This window comes from Coenobita brevimanus, chromosome 21 (assembly GCF_032717465.1).
Source record: "Coenobita brevimanus isolate Jiangsu-jjx chromosome 21, ASM3271746v2, whole genome shotgun sequence".
In the NCBI taxonomy this organism is placed as follows: domain Eukaryota; kingdom Metazoa; phylum Arthropoda; class Malacostraca; order Decapoda; family Coenobitidae; genus Coenobita; species Coenobita brevimanus.
In genome coordinates, this window is record NC_136974.1 from 33,158,996 (window position 1) to 33,175,423 (window position 16,428).

At 41.5% G+C, this 16,428-nt stretch overlaps 1 protein-coding gene across 1 annotated transcript in view; it reads left to right on the forward strand.

Moving 5' to 3' along the window:
- Nucleotides 1-16,428, forward strand: part of LOC145392145 (uncharacterized) — a 52,210-nt gene that overhangs the window by 7,181 nt on the left and 28,601 nt on the right. The window contains exons 3-7 of the mRNA XM_080266597.1: nt 16-93; nt 664-796; nt 7,367-7,438; nt 10,180-10,352; nt 16,073-16,202. Coding sequence (XP_080122723.1) covers nt 16-93; nt 664-796; nt 7,367-7,438; nt 10,180-10,352; nt 16,073-16,202 — 586 coding nt within the window. The remainder of the gene's footprint in view (nt 1-15; nt 94-663; nt 797-7,366; nt 7,439-10,179; nt 10,353-16,072; nt 16,203-16,428) is intronic.

The following is a 16,428-nucleotide window of genomic DNA, read 5'->3' on the forward strand; positions in this document are numbered from 1 at the left end:
TTCCTCCATCTACAGGTGACGTGGTTGCGGAAGCGTGACCTCCACATCCTGACAGCTGGCCACCACACCTACTCAGCTGACCAGAGATTCCAGGTAGCTGTTTTGCATATTACAGGTATCACTCTCTTGCCCCGTTACCTTGCCGTCTAAACTCAATCTCTCTTATGCAAATTGTTTCCTTCACGACTAAGTATACAGAAGTTACTTGGCTCTAGTCTGTTTCTCTATACATTTGTTTTTATCTTCTTCCTCTATTTTTGCTACAGTCCTACATGATCAATCGAATGGAAATGGGCATGGTGATGGAGAATAAATTTATGGACTCTCATAAGTCTTCCCTGTGTCTACTTAACATTCATCTTCTATATTTTAACACATAATCTTAACCCCCAACATAGTCTATCTTAATTCTGAATAGCACGGTGACGGTAACTGCTATGTGGGTTTAATAATTCATGTGTATACTTAAGATTCACTCTGTATCTTTTAACAGGTCATAATTTTCAACCCCGGCATTCACTTTTAGGCTAGGTGAGGTGAGGTGAGGTGAGGTGTGGTGAGGTGAAGTGAGGTGGGGTGAGGTGAGGTGAGGTTACTATTGAACCCACTCCCTACTCCCGGAAATCTTGTTCTTGTTCTTATCCTTGCGTCTTGGGTATACAGGTGGTGCACGCAGAAGGCAGCTCGGAGTGGACGCTGGTGGTGCGGTATGCCCAGCTGAGGGACGCGGGGGTGTACGAGTGCCAGGTTAACACTCAACACAAGCTGTCTCGCCCCGTCACCCTCAAGGTCTACGGTCAGTGCCTCGCCTGTGTTGTATTTAGTAGGGCCAGAAAAGATAAGGTAAGGTCTGGCACTAAGGTCAGGTTCGGCAAGGTTAATTAGTTAAGGATAGGGAAGGTAAGGTCAGGTTAACTTAGGTTAGGACGGTTACGTTACATGAAATACGGTAAGGGAAGGTATGGTATGGTAAGGTAAGGTAAGTTAAGGTAAGTTAAGGTAAGGTTAGAAAAGGTTAGCTTGGATTCGATTAAGCTAGGTCAGGTCAGGTTAGATCAGGTAAGGTATGGTAAGTTAGGGGATGAGGTTAACACTCACATAAGCTCTCTCGAGTCTTGATATCTTACCAATCGACTAATACAGATGAAAGGCTGTGTCAAACGGTACCGTAGCTAACCCTTAGTGAAAATAATTTGTCGACATACACAGAAACGATAAACTGGCATGTCGTTGATATCCCACATTCTTGCTATCTCCCTATCCTTGTTTCTAGATCCTAACTAATTCCATTCTTAGATTTTAAAAATGATGATAATGATGATGATAACGATAACGATAAGGATGATGAGGATGACGATGAGGATGAGGATTACGATGAGGAGGAGTAGAATCTCACGTTTGTTTTTCACAGATCCTTGCCGTTCAATCAGTTCAAATGAGAGTCACACGGTCATAATGCCTCCCTGTTTGCGACGTCCAGGTTCTCGGATAAGGCTAATCTGATTTCCACACGTCCTTTGCCATCTGAGGAAATGAAACTTAATCGACCATCCGCCCTGCCTGTCTTGTTTGGGGTTTGAGTCAGGGGGAAAGGTTAATCTTTTTATTATTATTACTATTGTTATCATTATTATTATTATTATTATTATTATTATTATTATTACTATTACTACTACTACTACTACGGTACTATTTTGAAGTATTATAACGAGTCAGGGGGAAAGTTTTTTTTTTTTTTTCAATGTTATTCTTTTGAAGGATTATCACTAAGTGGGTAAGGTGACTGGGAGGAAGTGGAGAGGAAGACCGAGAATGAGATGTACGGATGGGGTGGAGAGGTATATGAGACAGAGAGGTGTGACTTGGAGGGAGGGTAGTCAGATGGCAGAGAAAATGGAGACACGGGGGTGATTAGTCTGTGGCCACCCCTACCGGATTTAAGACACCTGGCAATTAATAGACAGGTATATTTTTTCATGTTCCCCAATAAATACTCACTAATTTATGCTTAACCGCATACTGCAATTATTTCTACGCAATTTTATATATTTAACTCTAGTATCTTCAGATGCTACCTCGACCACCTGAAAGAGAGAGAGAGAGAGAGAGAGAGAGAGAGAGAGAGAGAGAGAGAGAGAGAGAGAGAGAGAGAGAGAGGGGAGGGTAAAAATGACAAAAGCAAAATGTGGAAAATATGGCAAAAGTGGAATATAAAAGTGATGGCAAAAGCGAAATGTGGAAAGACTATGACGGAAGTGACACGTGGGAGAAAAAGAACACATTGACCAATGCTCCCTAAAATAATGTCTTTTTATAATCTTCGCTAATTAACACTGCATCATATTTTCCTTACGTCTCTACATCATCCTTGTTTCGATTCCTTTACAAACTGATTCTAAATAACAGCCTTCGATTAACATAGTTCCATTATAATTATATTCCACCTCTTCCCTGTATCATCACAATTTCGATTACACTACACTGATATAGTTATTTTTATCTGATGAAATGGGTTGGATATTCTCTTCCCTCGTCACCTCCACCATCAATTTCTGCCATCCCCTTTCCCCATCACTGACACTCCTCCTTCCCGCTGATTTTATTTTGTACACTCATTATAAACTTGTATTTTAAAGAGTAACACTGAGAGACTGGAAGGTATGATTTTCTCTCCTCTTTTTACTCCCAGAGCCAAACCTGCCACCACCTCTTTCCACCCCACTGCCCCTTCTCCTCCTCCCCACCCGGATTCAGAGCCTCATAGATTTGGTGCAGGTAAATTGGCCGGGTGTCTGTGGGATGCTGCTGGTAGTGGTGATGGTGGTGGTGGCGGTGGTGGTAGGTGGACTCTGAACACCACCATTCCACCACTTCGACAACACATGCATTACACTTTTTTTCCATACATCTTTACTAGTAATTATAAAATGTTGTTGTATCCAGTCTGACGGCTTTTATTTTTTTTATTTATTTTTTTTTTTTTGGTACTGGTTGATGATTTTAAGTAGCTTTGGGGAGATCTACAGTAGTGAAAAGGTAAATGAAGACTTTTTCTAACCACCTCGATATGGTTGGCCTCCTAATCTAAACTTAAATCGATTACTAGTACCAAGAATATGCTACACTAACTTCTGTACGTCATCTTGAAAAGGGGGTTGTAAAGTTCAATCACTCTTTGGCCGCTGATATTACTGCTTTATATCTTATTTCTTAAAAAAAATAATAATAATAATAAATTAACTAGGAATAAAGGGCATTTGTTGGATTAACTACGCGCTCCAAGGATTTTTTAAACAACGAAATCATACTATAAGAATACAAGGACATACCTTTTTTCTCGCACCTGCATGACTAAATTATAATGCACAGCGCAGAAAAAGTAGGTCTGTTTACGAAGATATGGCCAAATGTATGAAGGTGTTTCAGTAAAGTGCGTGAGAGATTTAGTAAAGTCCGTGAGAGATTTAGTAAAGTGCGTGAGAGATTTTGTAAAGTGCGTGAGGGATTTAGTAAAGTGCATGAGAGATTTAGTAAACAGCGTGAGGGATTTTGTAAAGTGCGTGAGAGATTTAGTAAAGTCCGTGAGAGATTTAGTAAAGTGCGTGAGAGATTTTGTAAAGTGCGTGAGGGATTTAGTAAAGTGCATGAGAGATTTAGTAAACAGCGTGAGGGATTTTGTAAAGTGCGTGAGAGATTTAGTAAAGTGCATGAGAGATTTAGTAAACAGCGTGAGAGATTTTGTAAAGTGCGTGAGGGATTTAGTAAAGTGCATGAGAGATTTAGTAAACAGCGTGAGGGATTTTGTAAAGTGCGTGAGAGATTTTGTTAAGTACGTGAGGGATTTAGTAAAGTGCGTGAGGAATTTTGTAAAGTGCATGAGGGATTTAGTAAAGTGCGTGAGAGATTGAGTAAAGTGCGTGAGGGATTTGTGTGGGTGCAGTGAGGTCGACAAACATGACCAGTCCACTTTGTCCAGGGGAAGTCGGAAAAGTTTTTAAAAACGTTTTCCAAAATTGCATCATGCGGGTGTGTGGATGGCCTCTTTACTGCCTACCCTTCCCCCTTCCCACCCCCACCTCACCCTTCCCCCTTCCCTCCCCACCTCCCCCTCCCCCACTTCCCCCTTCCCTCCCAACATCCTCCTCCCCCATCCCTTTCTTATCTTCCAACCCCGCCCCCTCTCGATATTATTCCTTCCCTCCTCCCTTCCTCCCTCCTTCCTCCATAATCCTCTCTACTGTCTCACTCCTCTTTAGTCTTCCTACCCTTCTCTCTCTCTCTCTCTCTCTCTCTCTCTCTCTCTCTCTCTCTCTCTCTCTCATTCTTATTCATTCGTCCTTCTATTAGAGTTCATATATTCTTTCATCTCACTCTCTCCCTCCTCTTCTCGCACGTCACACGTAATGTATATGTATCCGATAAACAAGCTCACGTATAAGCACTATGTATACCCCGTCACACGTGTATGTATCCGATATGACCCACTTGTATACCCAATTATACCTTAACACCCTCACACTCCATGACACACGCACACCTAATGAGTTTACATTAAGATCAAGGTGGGGCTCTCTCTATTCAAGGTCGGTCTCTCTCTCTCTCTCTCTCTCTCTCTCTCACACACACACACACACACACACACACACACACACACACAAACACACACACACACACACACGTAAACCATCTAAAACTTCTGTCTTAATTGAATGAAAAATCGACGTTTCCTCTACCGGCGTGTATCAATTTAATCTAAGAACAAAATGCCAGTGAAATAGACAGAGACAGTGAACGGATGTAAAAAGCCAGAAGAGTGGAGAGAGAATTAATGACTGGAAGCAAAAAACCAGAGGAGTGTGGGAAGAGATTGAACAAAAGCGCTGAAAAAGCCAGTGGTGTGTGGGAAGAGATTTGATGAAACAGACCGACTTACTATTCTGTTCTAACCTTTTCCTCTATCCCTCCCAGCTCTATTTCTCCCTCAGGTATACGTGTACATTTACCTGTAGTTCTTGTATGTAGCCCTCCATTATGCTCTAGTCCACTTATCACCGGACGATTTTATTCAATGGGAGCATGAATGTGGTAATACTGTTACTTTTGGCCCTCTCGTGGGAGCCTGTGGGTATCAATGCTTTCAAAATCAACCCTCTCATGGCAGGAATAAGTCTATTTAGCCCCTCCTGATGACGACAAAGGATAATATTTAGCCTTGAGTGATTACGAAAGCCAAAGAGCTTTAAGACTTTCACGATTAGCCCCACTCACGGTCGAGACAACTCATTATTATTTCATTCCAGCTGACGCCACACAGTTTTATTCAGCTTATATTAAAACTGAGCCATAAGTATGTGAGAATTCATTGGTCATATATGGATTTCATGCATTTATAAGACTTTATCTCTGTCCCTCCCGCCTTTATCATAACTTTTTCCGTGTCCCTCCCACCTCTATGTCATCCAGTTGTATGTAGGGTGTGTAATTTTAAAAAAGTCCTGTAATAACTGGGCCGGTCTGGGGGAGCAAAATTCACCCATTTATATTTATCGTGTTTTATCAGAGTCAGCGATATGGGCGAGAGGGCTTACCGATTTTTCTTTACCCGAATTTTGACGATTTTTATTTTACTTAAACTTTCTGATCTGGCAGGGGAACGCCAGACCCTAATCATTAATCTTCCTGAACCATAATTCCTCACATGGGCTGTATAGACTCATCCGAAAGTGGCAACAATAAAACAGAACTTTAAATAATTTTGTCGTAAACTTCGTCAACACGATGGCATCTTATTAATTTCATTCTCGGTATTTACTGATGATTTTAGTTGCTCACGATAATTATTAAGGTGAAGGGGACAACTATAGGTAGAGGTGACTAATAACTCTTAATTGCAGTTTATTTGTTCTTATTTATTTGTTTATTTTTGAGAGCACGGTATCCGACTGACATAGCTCTCTATAGCAGTACACTGTTCTCTTGCTGGAAAAAGTTAGACATGAGATGATTGTGAGAAGGTTATTTAAGTAACTGCTAACATTCTCTTCTTAGGTATTCTAACTGATGACTGACACCTTTCTAGAGCAGTGTACTATTTACTTGCAGGTTAACAGTGAACGGCAGCTCTCTACTACAGAAATTGTTTGCAAGCAGTGTGTTTAATAATAACTGTACTGTAGCTTAGTGTCTGCTGTAAGAGTAACTGATAACTGTACTGTAGTTTAGTTCCTACAAGCAGAACAAATAATAACTAATAATTGTACTGTAGTTTAGTGTCTACAAGCAGAATAAATAATAACTAATACCTTCACTTTAATTTAGTGTCTACAAGCAGAATAAATAATAACTAATAACTGTACTGTAGTTTAGTGTCTACAAGCAGAATAAATAATAACTGTACTGTAGTTTAGCGTCTACAAGCAGAATAAATAATAACTAATAACTGTACTGTAGTTTAGTGCCTACAAGCAGAACAAATAATAACTAATAACTGTACTGTAGTTTAGTGTCTACAAGCAGAATAAATAATAACTAATAACTGTACTGTAGTTTAGTGTCTACAAGCAGAATAAATAACAACTAATAACTGTACTGTAGTTTAGTGTCTACAAGCAGAATAAATAATAACTAATAACTGTACTGTAGTTTAGTGTCTACAAGCAGAACAAATAATAACTAATACCTTCACTTTAATTTAGTGTCTACAAGCAGAATAAATAATAACTAATACCTTCACTTTAATTTAGTGTCTACAAGCAGAATAAATAATAACTAATACCTTCACTTTAATTTAGTGTCTACAAGCAGAATAAATAATAACTAATACCTTCACTTTAATTTAGTGTCTACAAGCAGAATAAATAATAACTAATACCTTCACTTTAATTTAGTGTCTACAAGCAGAATAAATAATAACTAATAACTGTACTGTAGTTTAGTGTCTACAAGCAGAATAAATAATAACTAATAACTGTACTGTAGTTTAGTGTCTACAAGCAGAATAAATAATAACCAATAACTGTACTGTAGTTTAGTGTCTACAAGCAGAATAAATAATAACTAATAACTGTACTGTAGTTTAGTGTCTACAAGCAGAATAAATAATAACTAATAACTGTACTGTAGTTTAGTGTCTACAAGCAGAATAAATAATAACCAATAACTGTACTGTAGTTTAGTGTCTACAAGCAGAATAAATAATAACTAATAACTGTACTGTAGTTTAGTGTCTACAAGCAGAATAAATAATAACTAATAACTGTACTGTAGTTTAGTGTCTACAAGCAGAATAAATAATAACCAATAACTGTACTGTAGTTTAGTTTGTGAAGGCAGATTGAATGACTGGTGACTCTCTCTCCCCCGGCAGAACCCCGAGCCGCCAACACTGTGACCAAGACAAAGGTGTTTGTGGCTAACAACACTGCCTCTACTAAGGATGGTAGGTATCTTTTGGTGGCTCATGTCTGTCTATTTATCTACCTACCTACCTATCTATCTATCTACCTATCTATCTATCTGTCTGTCTGTCTGTATATGGACTGACACGGGTGTTCGTGGCTAACAACACAGCTTTCATTAAGGAAGGTAAGTATTTTTTGCGACATAAATCTGCGTTTATCTATGTCTACTATCTATCTATCTATCTGTCTGTCCGTCTGTCTAACTACTGACTCAGGTGTCCGTGACTAACAACACGGCTTTCTATAATGATAGTATGTATCATCAACTGCTTATATTCCACTGCATCTTATTCTCTTAATCTCTAGCTGACGTTGCCTTCTCTCCTTGCCAGGTACATTTGCGTATACCGGTAGCTTAATCAGTCACCTAAGACACCCCATACAGTTATTTATTATTTCTGTATTCAATAATGTGCTTCTACGCAAAATATTTGACAAATTAACTTCAACATCTTTTATTCTTGAGCCTCTTATGTATATTTGTCTACTCTCCCCATTCTCCATATACTTTTTATTATTTAAGTATTCAGTAATGAGCTTCAAGAACTTCTCTAAGAAAACCAATGGACTCTATCTTCCGCTGCATCTTTTACTCTTGAACCTTACCCATTTGTCTGCTTTTCTCGCCAGGTACATTTGCAGACTCACCATACACTCTTCGTCTATGTACCTAATATTGTACTTCCATGCCTCTAAGCTCCTCGAAGCTTCATGATCCTCTATGCATTAAACCAGTGATCATCTTCAGACGGATCGTACCCTCCTGAACCTCGTCTATACATCTGTCTGCCCTCCTTGACTATATATCTGTCTGCTCTTCTTGTCGGGTACATTTGCATAGAGCTTAAGCAGACTCGGCAGACAGCTTACATTACGCCTTACCCGCCACCTGCAGCCTCTCAAAGGGGCTCTCGCACGCGCCCCCCACGAGATCACTGGGGATTAGGCTGAGGTCGAGGATGGAGAGGTGGAGAGATGATGTACAGAGGTGATGAGGAGGAGAGGTGGAGAGGAAGAGAGGCGGAGGGAAGCGGAGATGGTGATTAGCGAGGTGGAGACATGATGTAGAGAGACAATATGGGCAAACACAAGATGGAGAGAAGCAGAGAGATGGAGGACCAATAAAGAAAAGAGAGGAGGGAAGGATGGTAGGAGAGACAGGTGTGGGAAGGAGATGTGGAAAGATGGTAAAGACAGAAGGTGGAGGGAAAGAGAAGTGGATCGGTGGAGGACCAATACAGATGGTGGATAATGAAGGTGGAGAGAGCAGGTGTAGAGATAAGAAGAGGAATACACAGAAATACACAAGAATGGATGTATAGGCCTACTTACTATCAATAATCTACGTAAGGACAACATAAAATCCTAACCTTTGCTAAAGATTTCATTAAGGTTAAAGTCTGGCGGAAGCAAAATTAATTGTACTGAAATTCATGGTCTTGGGTCGCTTCTTAATGGACTTAATTGATGTCATTTGCTTCAGTGGTCTATTTCGGTCAAGAATTACCAAGGCGGGGTAAGACAATCGAGGGAGTGACCTGATCGACGCGCAACATCTCATTTGTGGTATTAATAAATCAACCCACTTTCGGTATGAATTATCCTCTGTTCACTTTAACTGGGCGTAAAAGTGCCAACTCTTCATCTTGAATGTTGACTTATAACAAGAGACTGACAATACAACATGGTGCCAGACACGAACAAGTGCCAAGGATAGGCTGTTCATTCGTAGTATTTTCTTTTTCTGTCTTTGAGCTACAGGAAATAAACTGAAAAGGGACAAAAATCTTCGCCTTGTCAAAATAAATGAAGTATAGTAGGACTACCTCAAGCATCTTTTATGTCATCTGTTCCTATATTTTTTCAAACACAGGCAGACACAATACCCAGCTCTCCTCCTGACCTCCAAGTCTGCTCCCTCTCCTTCCTCCGGCTTTGGCCAATTTAGAGCTAAGCCACTCTAACTAGATGACGGCAATCCGGCAAGGTCAAGGCTTCGCAAATATAGACATTGCCTGGTTCATACGGTTAAATTGGATACTGAACAAGTTTAAGCTAATTATATATACTGTAATATGAGCAAAATTTAATCTGTATAAAGACAGAGCTTGAAGCCACATGTTGTAAATGTTGGAAAAAGAAATATTTATGGTATGAATGACGAGTAAAGATAGAAAAAGAGATAATATTGTAACATACAGCAAAATACCAGTACTGTAAAACACAAACACACACACACACACACACACACAATAATATACTAGAACAATAACACTTAACCTTTTGCACACACCTAGTGGTCTCGTGGGTTGGGGCGCAACCTAACTACCAGGAGGTCGAATTCTCGATCCCACCTAAGAATTACGAGTATTGAGTGAAGTCGGAAAGGACAACCTGTTACGATGTGTTACACGCACCACACAAAATTGAGGTCAACGCCTTGGTACTCCGGAAATGAAGTGCAGGGAGTAAAACAGCATCCTCTGAGATATTCGGGCTTTTTCATAGAATTTGTTTATTCTCCACAGCCAGCAATTCCAAGGCTTCATTTTACCCACTGTCATCCAGATCCTGCTGGTTTGCTGACAGAGAAAAAGGAGGTAGTTGAGGGTTATTAGCAGAGCCACCTGGTGACGACACCCCTGTACACCACCATCTAAAAGTACTAAAGACAGTATATGGAAATGTGACTATCCTCCACTCTTTCCCCCTCCGGCAGGCCACCTGAAAGTCGAGATCCTGGGACCTCGTGAGCGTCACATCGAGGAGGGGTCGTCTCTCACCCTCACCTGTGTGGTCACCTCCCCAGGCTCACCTGCCTCCATTGTGTACTGGTACCACGACACCAGCCTCATCGACTACAACTCCCCCAGGGGCGGCGTCAACCTCAGGGTAAGCAAGGCAGGCAGGTGGGTAGGCACAGGTAACAATCATAGGGCTCCGTATTCTCGTCAGGTAAGGAAGCTCCCTAACACCTCTTCCTAGGCGATTTATTTCTGGATATAGCTGACCAACATCCTTTTGTACCGTACCTTATATATAAAGAGCGTGGTGATAGTACAATGATTTATGTAACAAGAAGGATAAAGTGTAATAAGCAAAATAAGTAGCCAAGGAAAAGGTGTTAGAAAGCTTCCTTCACGACAAGAATACGGGCAGGTACACACGCCCACGGGAGGGATGGAGGCATTACAAGCCGGACAATTTCAGAATAAGTTAATTTGAGTGCCTGTGAGTTAGTGTTATTTGGTCATCACTATTGGCTAAACACATACTTGATTATGAATTTTCTGTTAATGTGGTATAGTTTACTCTCCTGGTAATATGTAACACAGTGTACTTCATCACGTAGCCCATAATTGCCTAGATATGTATCGTGTAGTTAGCGGGTATATATTTAGCAAAGAAGAAACGATGGCGAAGTTGAAGGCGACAACAACAACAAAAACAAACAACAAACACCACCACCACCAACAACAACAACAATAATTATCGAGTCATTATAGTCTTGGGATTAGCAAAACTTATGACCTCGTAAAGAGAAGTGGCCTTGGCATATCACAAATAGTAAAGATTAAAACACAAGGTAAAGATTAAAACACAACACGAAGTGGCTAAGTGATGGGAGAACGTGATCCAAAGGACTTAAGAACAATCGTATATATGCTTGCAAAATAAGAACGAATATCAAAAAAGCCTAGTCACCCCAAATTATAGGCACAACAATAAAGGAAACAGCAGACTCAGAGCCGCAAAGACAGATACATACATTTCGGTGAGTTAGTAGCGAGATGGTGGGATAAAAATTGGCTGTTAAGGCTAATGCTTAGGATTTATGGCATGGTGAGAGTGATGGATGGTGAAAGGATACAAATGGCGCACCAGGACACAGAAGAGTTGAGAAAATAAGGTCAGGGAAAGCCAAGACAGGGAACAGTAGGACATAACAGGAGAGGACAAAGCAGGACAGGATAGGGCAGGTTGGAGCAACGCTGGGCAGAACAAGGTAGTTCAAGGCAGTCAAGGGGAGAACAGACCAAGGCAAGAAAGGGCAGAACAGGCCAGGGAAGAGCAGGGCAGTGCGAGACAGGACAATGTGTGGAGGGGCAGAGTAAGGCAAGACAGGGAAAGACAAGGATGAAAGGGAGGTTATGGTAATGTAACAGCCTAACTTACTGTCTCTCCTGCTGTTCCTCCTGTCATTTTTCTCTAGTGTAATGGTGAAACTATTCCCACCTACTAATGGTTCTGGGGTAGATAAGCATGTACAGTACACAGATAAAAATATATGCCACGTAAGAGCTGCTTTCATCCCCCCCCCTCCGACACACACACACACCTTCTACCCCCCTTCCACCCCCTACACACCCACACAACCTCACACCCACATTCGCCCCTACCCCTACCCACCCTCACACCCCCCACACACACAACGCAACCTCCCCCTCAACACACACACAAAGCCAGGCTGGAGTGTGGCCATAGAGTCACGCACACCACTCCGTTCGCCTCAGTCTGGGTCAATACAAGGGCTAGCGGTTCCTTCTAATATTATTTACGCTGACGCCCAGGCAAAAATATAGCCACCCTCCTGCCAAGGCCACTGCTGGGCTGGCTAAATAACGGAGCTTTTTAGAGACTTCAAGTGTATAATGAGGTGCTGGAGCGGGACGCCTTAACGCGGTGGCACTTCTATATCTTGTCCGATTTTACAAGATTCCCTTAAATTCTCTCCTTACCCCCCAAAAGGAGTGCACTGGACAGGGTAAGAATGGCGACTTAGCCTGCAGTCCACAGGGTGAACGTTCAGATAAGCTTGGGACTGCAACAGCAACAAGAATACATGCATAATAAGCACATCCACAACCCATGTATTTTTCAAAACACATATTCCTGTGTTTATAAGAAGTAGGCTACAAGGAACATTTTTTTTTTTTTTTTTTTTTTTTTTTACCTTCCAAATCACGATATCCTGACTGGCAATAGGATCCCCCACATATAACCTGTTCCGCAGTATTTGGATTGCTACGATTTTCTACCTAGCCTAATTACATTCTTTTTTGTTTGTTTGTCAGAAGTAATTTTAAAACACACAAAGGTTCCAGAAATCAACCACGGGGACAAAAAGTATGGTGCCCAGGAATTTTCTTCAGTACGCCACAAAATATCCATAGTAGGAGGGTACAATGCACTTCCTCCCCATCTAATCCTTCCTCGGTTTTCATCCTTCCCTCCAACTCGGTGTCATGCCTTGCAACACACCGGCGCCCGCATTCTCGTCAGGTAAAGAGCCTCCCTAGCACCTCTTCTTCAGCAACTTATTTCTGGATATGGCTGGTTAATATCCTTTTCTACGTTATTTATGAAGAGTATGGTCATATTGAAAGGATTTACGTAATACAGAAGAGAAGGACAGAAAGATGTAATAAGGAAAATAAATCGCGTAGGAAAACGTGTTGGAGAGCTTCCTCAACCAACGAAAATACCGGCCAGGGTGCTTTCCTTGTCACATATTTCAGGTCTAAACCGATGAAACGTGTTGTGAATATCCTCCGGCAGCGAATTTGTTTTCACCCACTGTGTTTAATTCGGTGAAAGGCTGTGGTTGCGGCCTACCTCAATATCGAGATTAATTGTGATAACCGGAAAGGCCTCTCGTGTCCTCAGGTGAACGGTCCAGCAATCACACAAATGGACGCACAATAAAATAACAATCAACTTTCTCTCCCTATCTGTCTCTGCCCCCCCCCCTTCTCTCTCTCTCTCTCTCTCTCTCTCTCTCCATAACACAATTCCCTTAACCCTTTTACTAAGACATTCTCCTTCAACTAAATAAAATCGCTTGCTGTTAACCTGAGTGAATCTATGGGAGTGAAAAATTAAATCAGAGTAAATTTTTAGCACTAACTGCCAGACTTTCCCTCAGCAGCATGAATTCGTCTGGCTGTAGCTTAATTAAAACACCTTACGTTCAGCTATCACGGTCAGTCTTCACCCTTTCAGACTGAGGACATCCTAACTGTTTCATTCTTGCTGCTTCAACACGAAATACGATCACCTTGAGAACAGCCTCTGATACTGATGAAGCCAATGTAAGTCAAATCTAATCTAATCTAATATTTCCAGTCTTCTAAGCTGAATAAAAGCTGCCTGGGCCTTGTGAAAAAAAAAAAAAAAATAAAAAAGATGTCGTCGTGGCTAATTAAAAAATATTTGGATATACTAAGAATAAAGGCGGTGAGGGGGAGCCTACGCGTGGTCCATCCGGAAGTCGAACCTCCTGATGTTTTCCTGAACCACGGCGTAAAAAAAAAAAAAAAAATAAAACAAAAAAAAACACGCCGTGGGAAGGATCCAGGTCCGACCCTAATGAGGCACTCTGGGACGCCGGATCCCTTCACGGTGTATATAGTGTACTGAACCACGGAAACAACTGCTTAACTGTGGTCGACAGGTATGCTCGGCCAAACAGCCCAAGGATACGCAATACCAACCAAGAAAAAAAAAAAATCACCGGTGCGAAGTTGTTAAGTCCCGCCGTCGTATCACTCATAAAGGTCCTCGGGGTTCTCGATCTTTCCTCTCGTCCATCTCGCAATTTCCTCCAAACTTGTGTCTGAGTCGTGGGGCAAAATAAAAGGTGCATCTGGGTCGTCAGAAAGGAGGGAAGTTTTCATCCGGCTTATGGCAGGTGAAAGGAGCTTCTCGATCCCACTCTTATCTGGCAGTAATGGAGACCAGGATGTATTGAGATGTGGCAGAGGAGGAGGAAAATGGAGAGAAATGTGGAGAGAAATGCGAAGAGAAAAGGGAAGAAGGTTGGTATGAACAGGAAAAAATGTCAGAGATAACTGCAGCAGGGTAATAATGGAGAGGAGGAGGTACTGAGATGTGACAGGAGGAGGAGGGAAATGGAGAGAAATGTGGAGAGAAATGCGAAGAGAAAAGGGAAGAAGGTTGGTATGAACAGAAAAAAAATGTCAGAGAAAACTGCAGCAGGGTAATAATGGAGAGGAGGAGGTACTGAGATGTGACAGGAGGAGAAGGGAAATGGAGAGAAATGCGAAGAGAAAAGGGAAGAAGGTTAGGTATGAAAATAAAAAAATGTTAAGAGAAAATTGCACCAGGGTAGTAATGGAGAGGAGGATGTATTGAGATGTGGTTGAGGTGGGGGGAAATGGAGAAAAATGTGGAGAGAGGAAAAGAATGAAAACTTTGAGATAAAAAAAACTGAGAGAGTGATAAACATAGCAGTAATGGAGATGGGGATTGAGATGTGACAGCGGCGAGGGGCAAATACGAATTGTGGAGAGAAATGCAGAAAGAGGAGGGAATAAGATTGGTATGAACAGAAAACGAAAAACTGAAAGATGCATCAGGGTAGCAATGGAAATGTATTGAGATGTTGCAGAGAGGAGAAAAAATGGGAAAAAATGTGAACAGGAAAGAGAAAATAACTGGGAAAAGCCAGGGCGGTACAGAAAGGTAGAGAGACAAAGGAGGGAGATGGGGTGGAAGTAAGAAGTAGTAATGGAAATGAGGATGTGTGATGTGGCAGGGGTGGAGAAAATACAGAAATGTGGAAAAATGAGGAAAGAAGAATAGTAAGATAAAAAAAAAAATGCAAGAGAAGGATGCAGCATGGTCGTAATACAATAAGAGATGAAGGAAAATGGAGAGAATCGGGATAGAAGTGAGAGGAGGACTGGTAAGGAGGACAGAGAAGTTCAAGTAGTAATGATAAGAAGACTGAGCTAATATGTGGCAATGGCGGGGAAAAATGCAGAAGGACGTAAAAGAAAACCAGAGGAGAATGTAAAAAAAATAAATAAATAAATAAATAAGACAAAAGGCATGGGGAGAATTGGTTTGATATGGAAAACGAAGAAACATGAGTGTGAAAAGGTAGGGGACTAAAGCGGGAAAACAAACGGAGGCAGCAGAAGAATAATGGAGGAGGCTGTACTGAGATGGGGGAGAGGCCTGGGATTAGGAAGGGAAACGCAAAGAACTGTAAAGGGAAAGGTGAGAGGAGGACTGGCCTAATGAAAAGAGTGAGAAGAATGAGGAGTGAGAAGAATAAAGTGTGAGCAGAAGAGGCGGGATGGTGCAGGATTGCAGTGGAGAGGAGACTCCCGATAAACAGCGGAAGAGAAAAAGTAAAGAAACACGTGGAAAGAAGTGAGAGGGAGACTGGTGTATACGGAAAAGCGAGGAACTAGAAGAGAGGAAAGTAGAAAAAGAGAGAATGCTTTATTGAGATGTGGCAGACGAGGAGAGGAGGAAGAAAAACATGGATTAGAGATAACTAACATAGCGGTGTACAGAAAAGTGAGGAGACAAAAGAAGGAAATGGTAAAGCTAAAGGAGAATGTTAATGAAGAAGAGGATACATTAATATAAGCCAGGAAAGGTGAAGGTCAGAAAAAGAAATGTGGAGAGAAGCGTTATCGTCATTTTTAAGTGTTCCGCCATTATTTACAGCACCCAAAGTACTTACAGAATTTATCTAGTTAACAAATCCACCTATTTAGCATCTAACCAATCAGTCTTAGCTATCTACACATCAAGCCACTCCACCTAGCATCTAACTTGTCCGTCTCTTGTGTCAGCTTGATCGTGGCAGGGGTGAGACCACGACCCGACTGGTGGTGAGGGCAGTGGGGCCTGGCGACTCCGGGATGTACTCCTGTGTCCCTGTTGGCTCACATCCCGCCGCGGTCCTCGTCCACGTACAGAAGGGTCGGTCTCTCTCTCTCTCTCTCCACCTGCTTCTTGGCTTGTCTTGGTCTCCTCACTTCACTGTTTATGTTGACGTCAAAAAGGTCGATCTGTCTCTCGTTCACACTATTTCTTTCTTTCATGCTATTATCTACTTTTATGTTTTTCCTTCTTTCTTTCTTTTTCTTCCTATCTCTCTCTTTCTTTCTTTCTACAACTCTGAATATGTTTATCAAATCATAGCTTA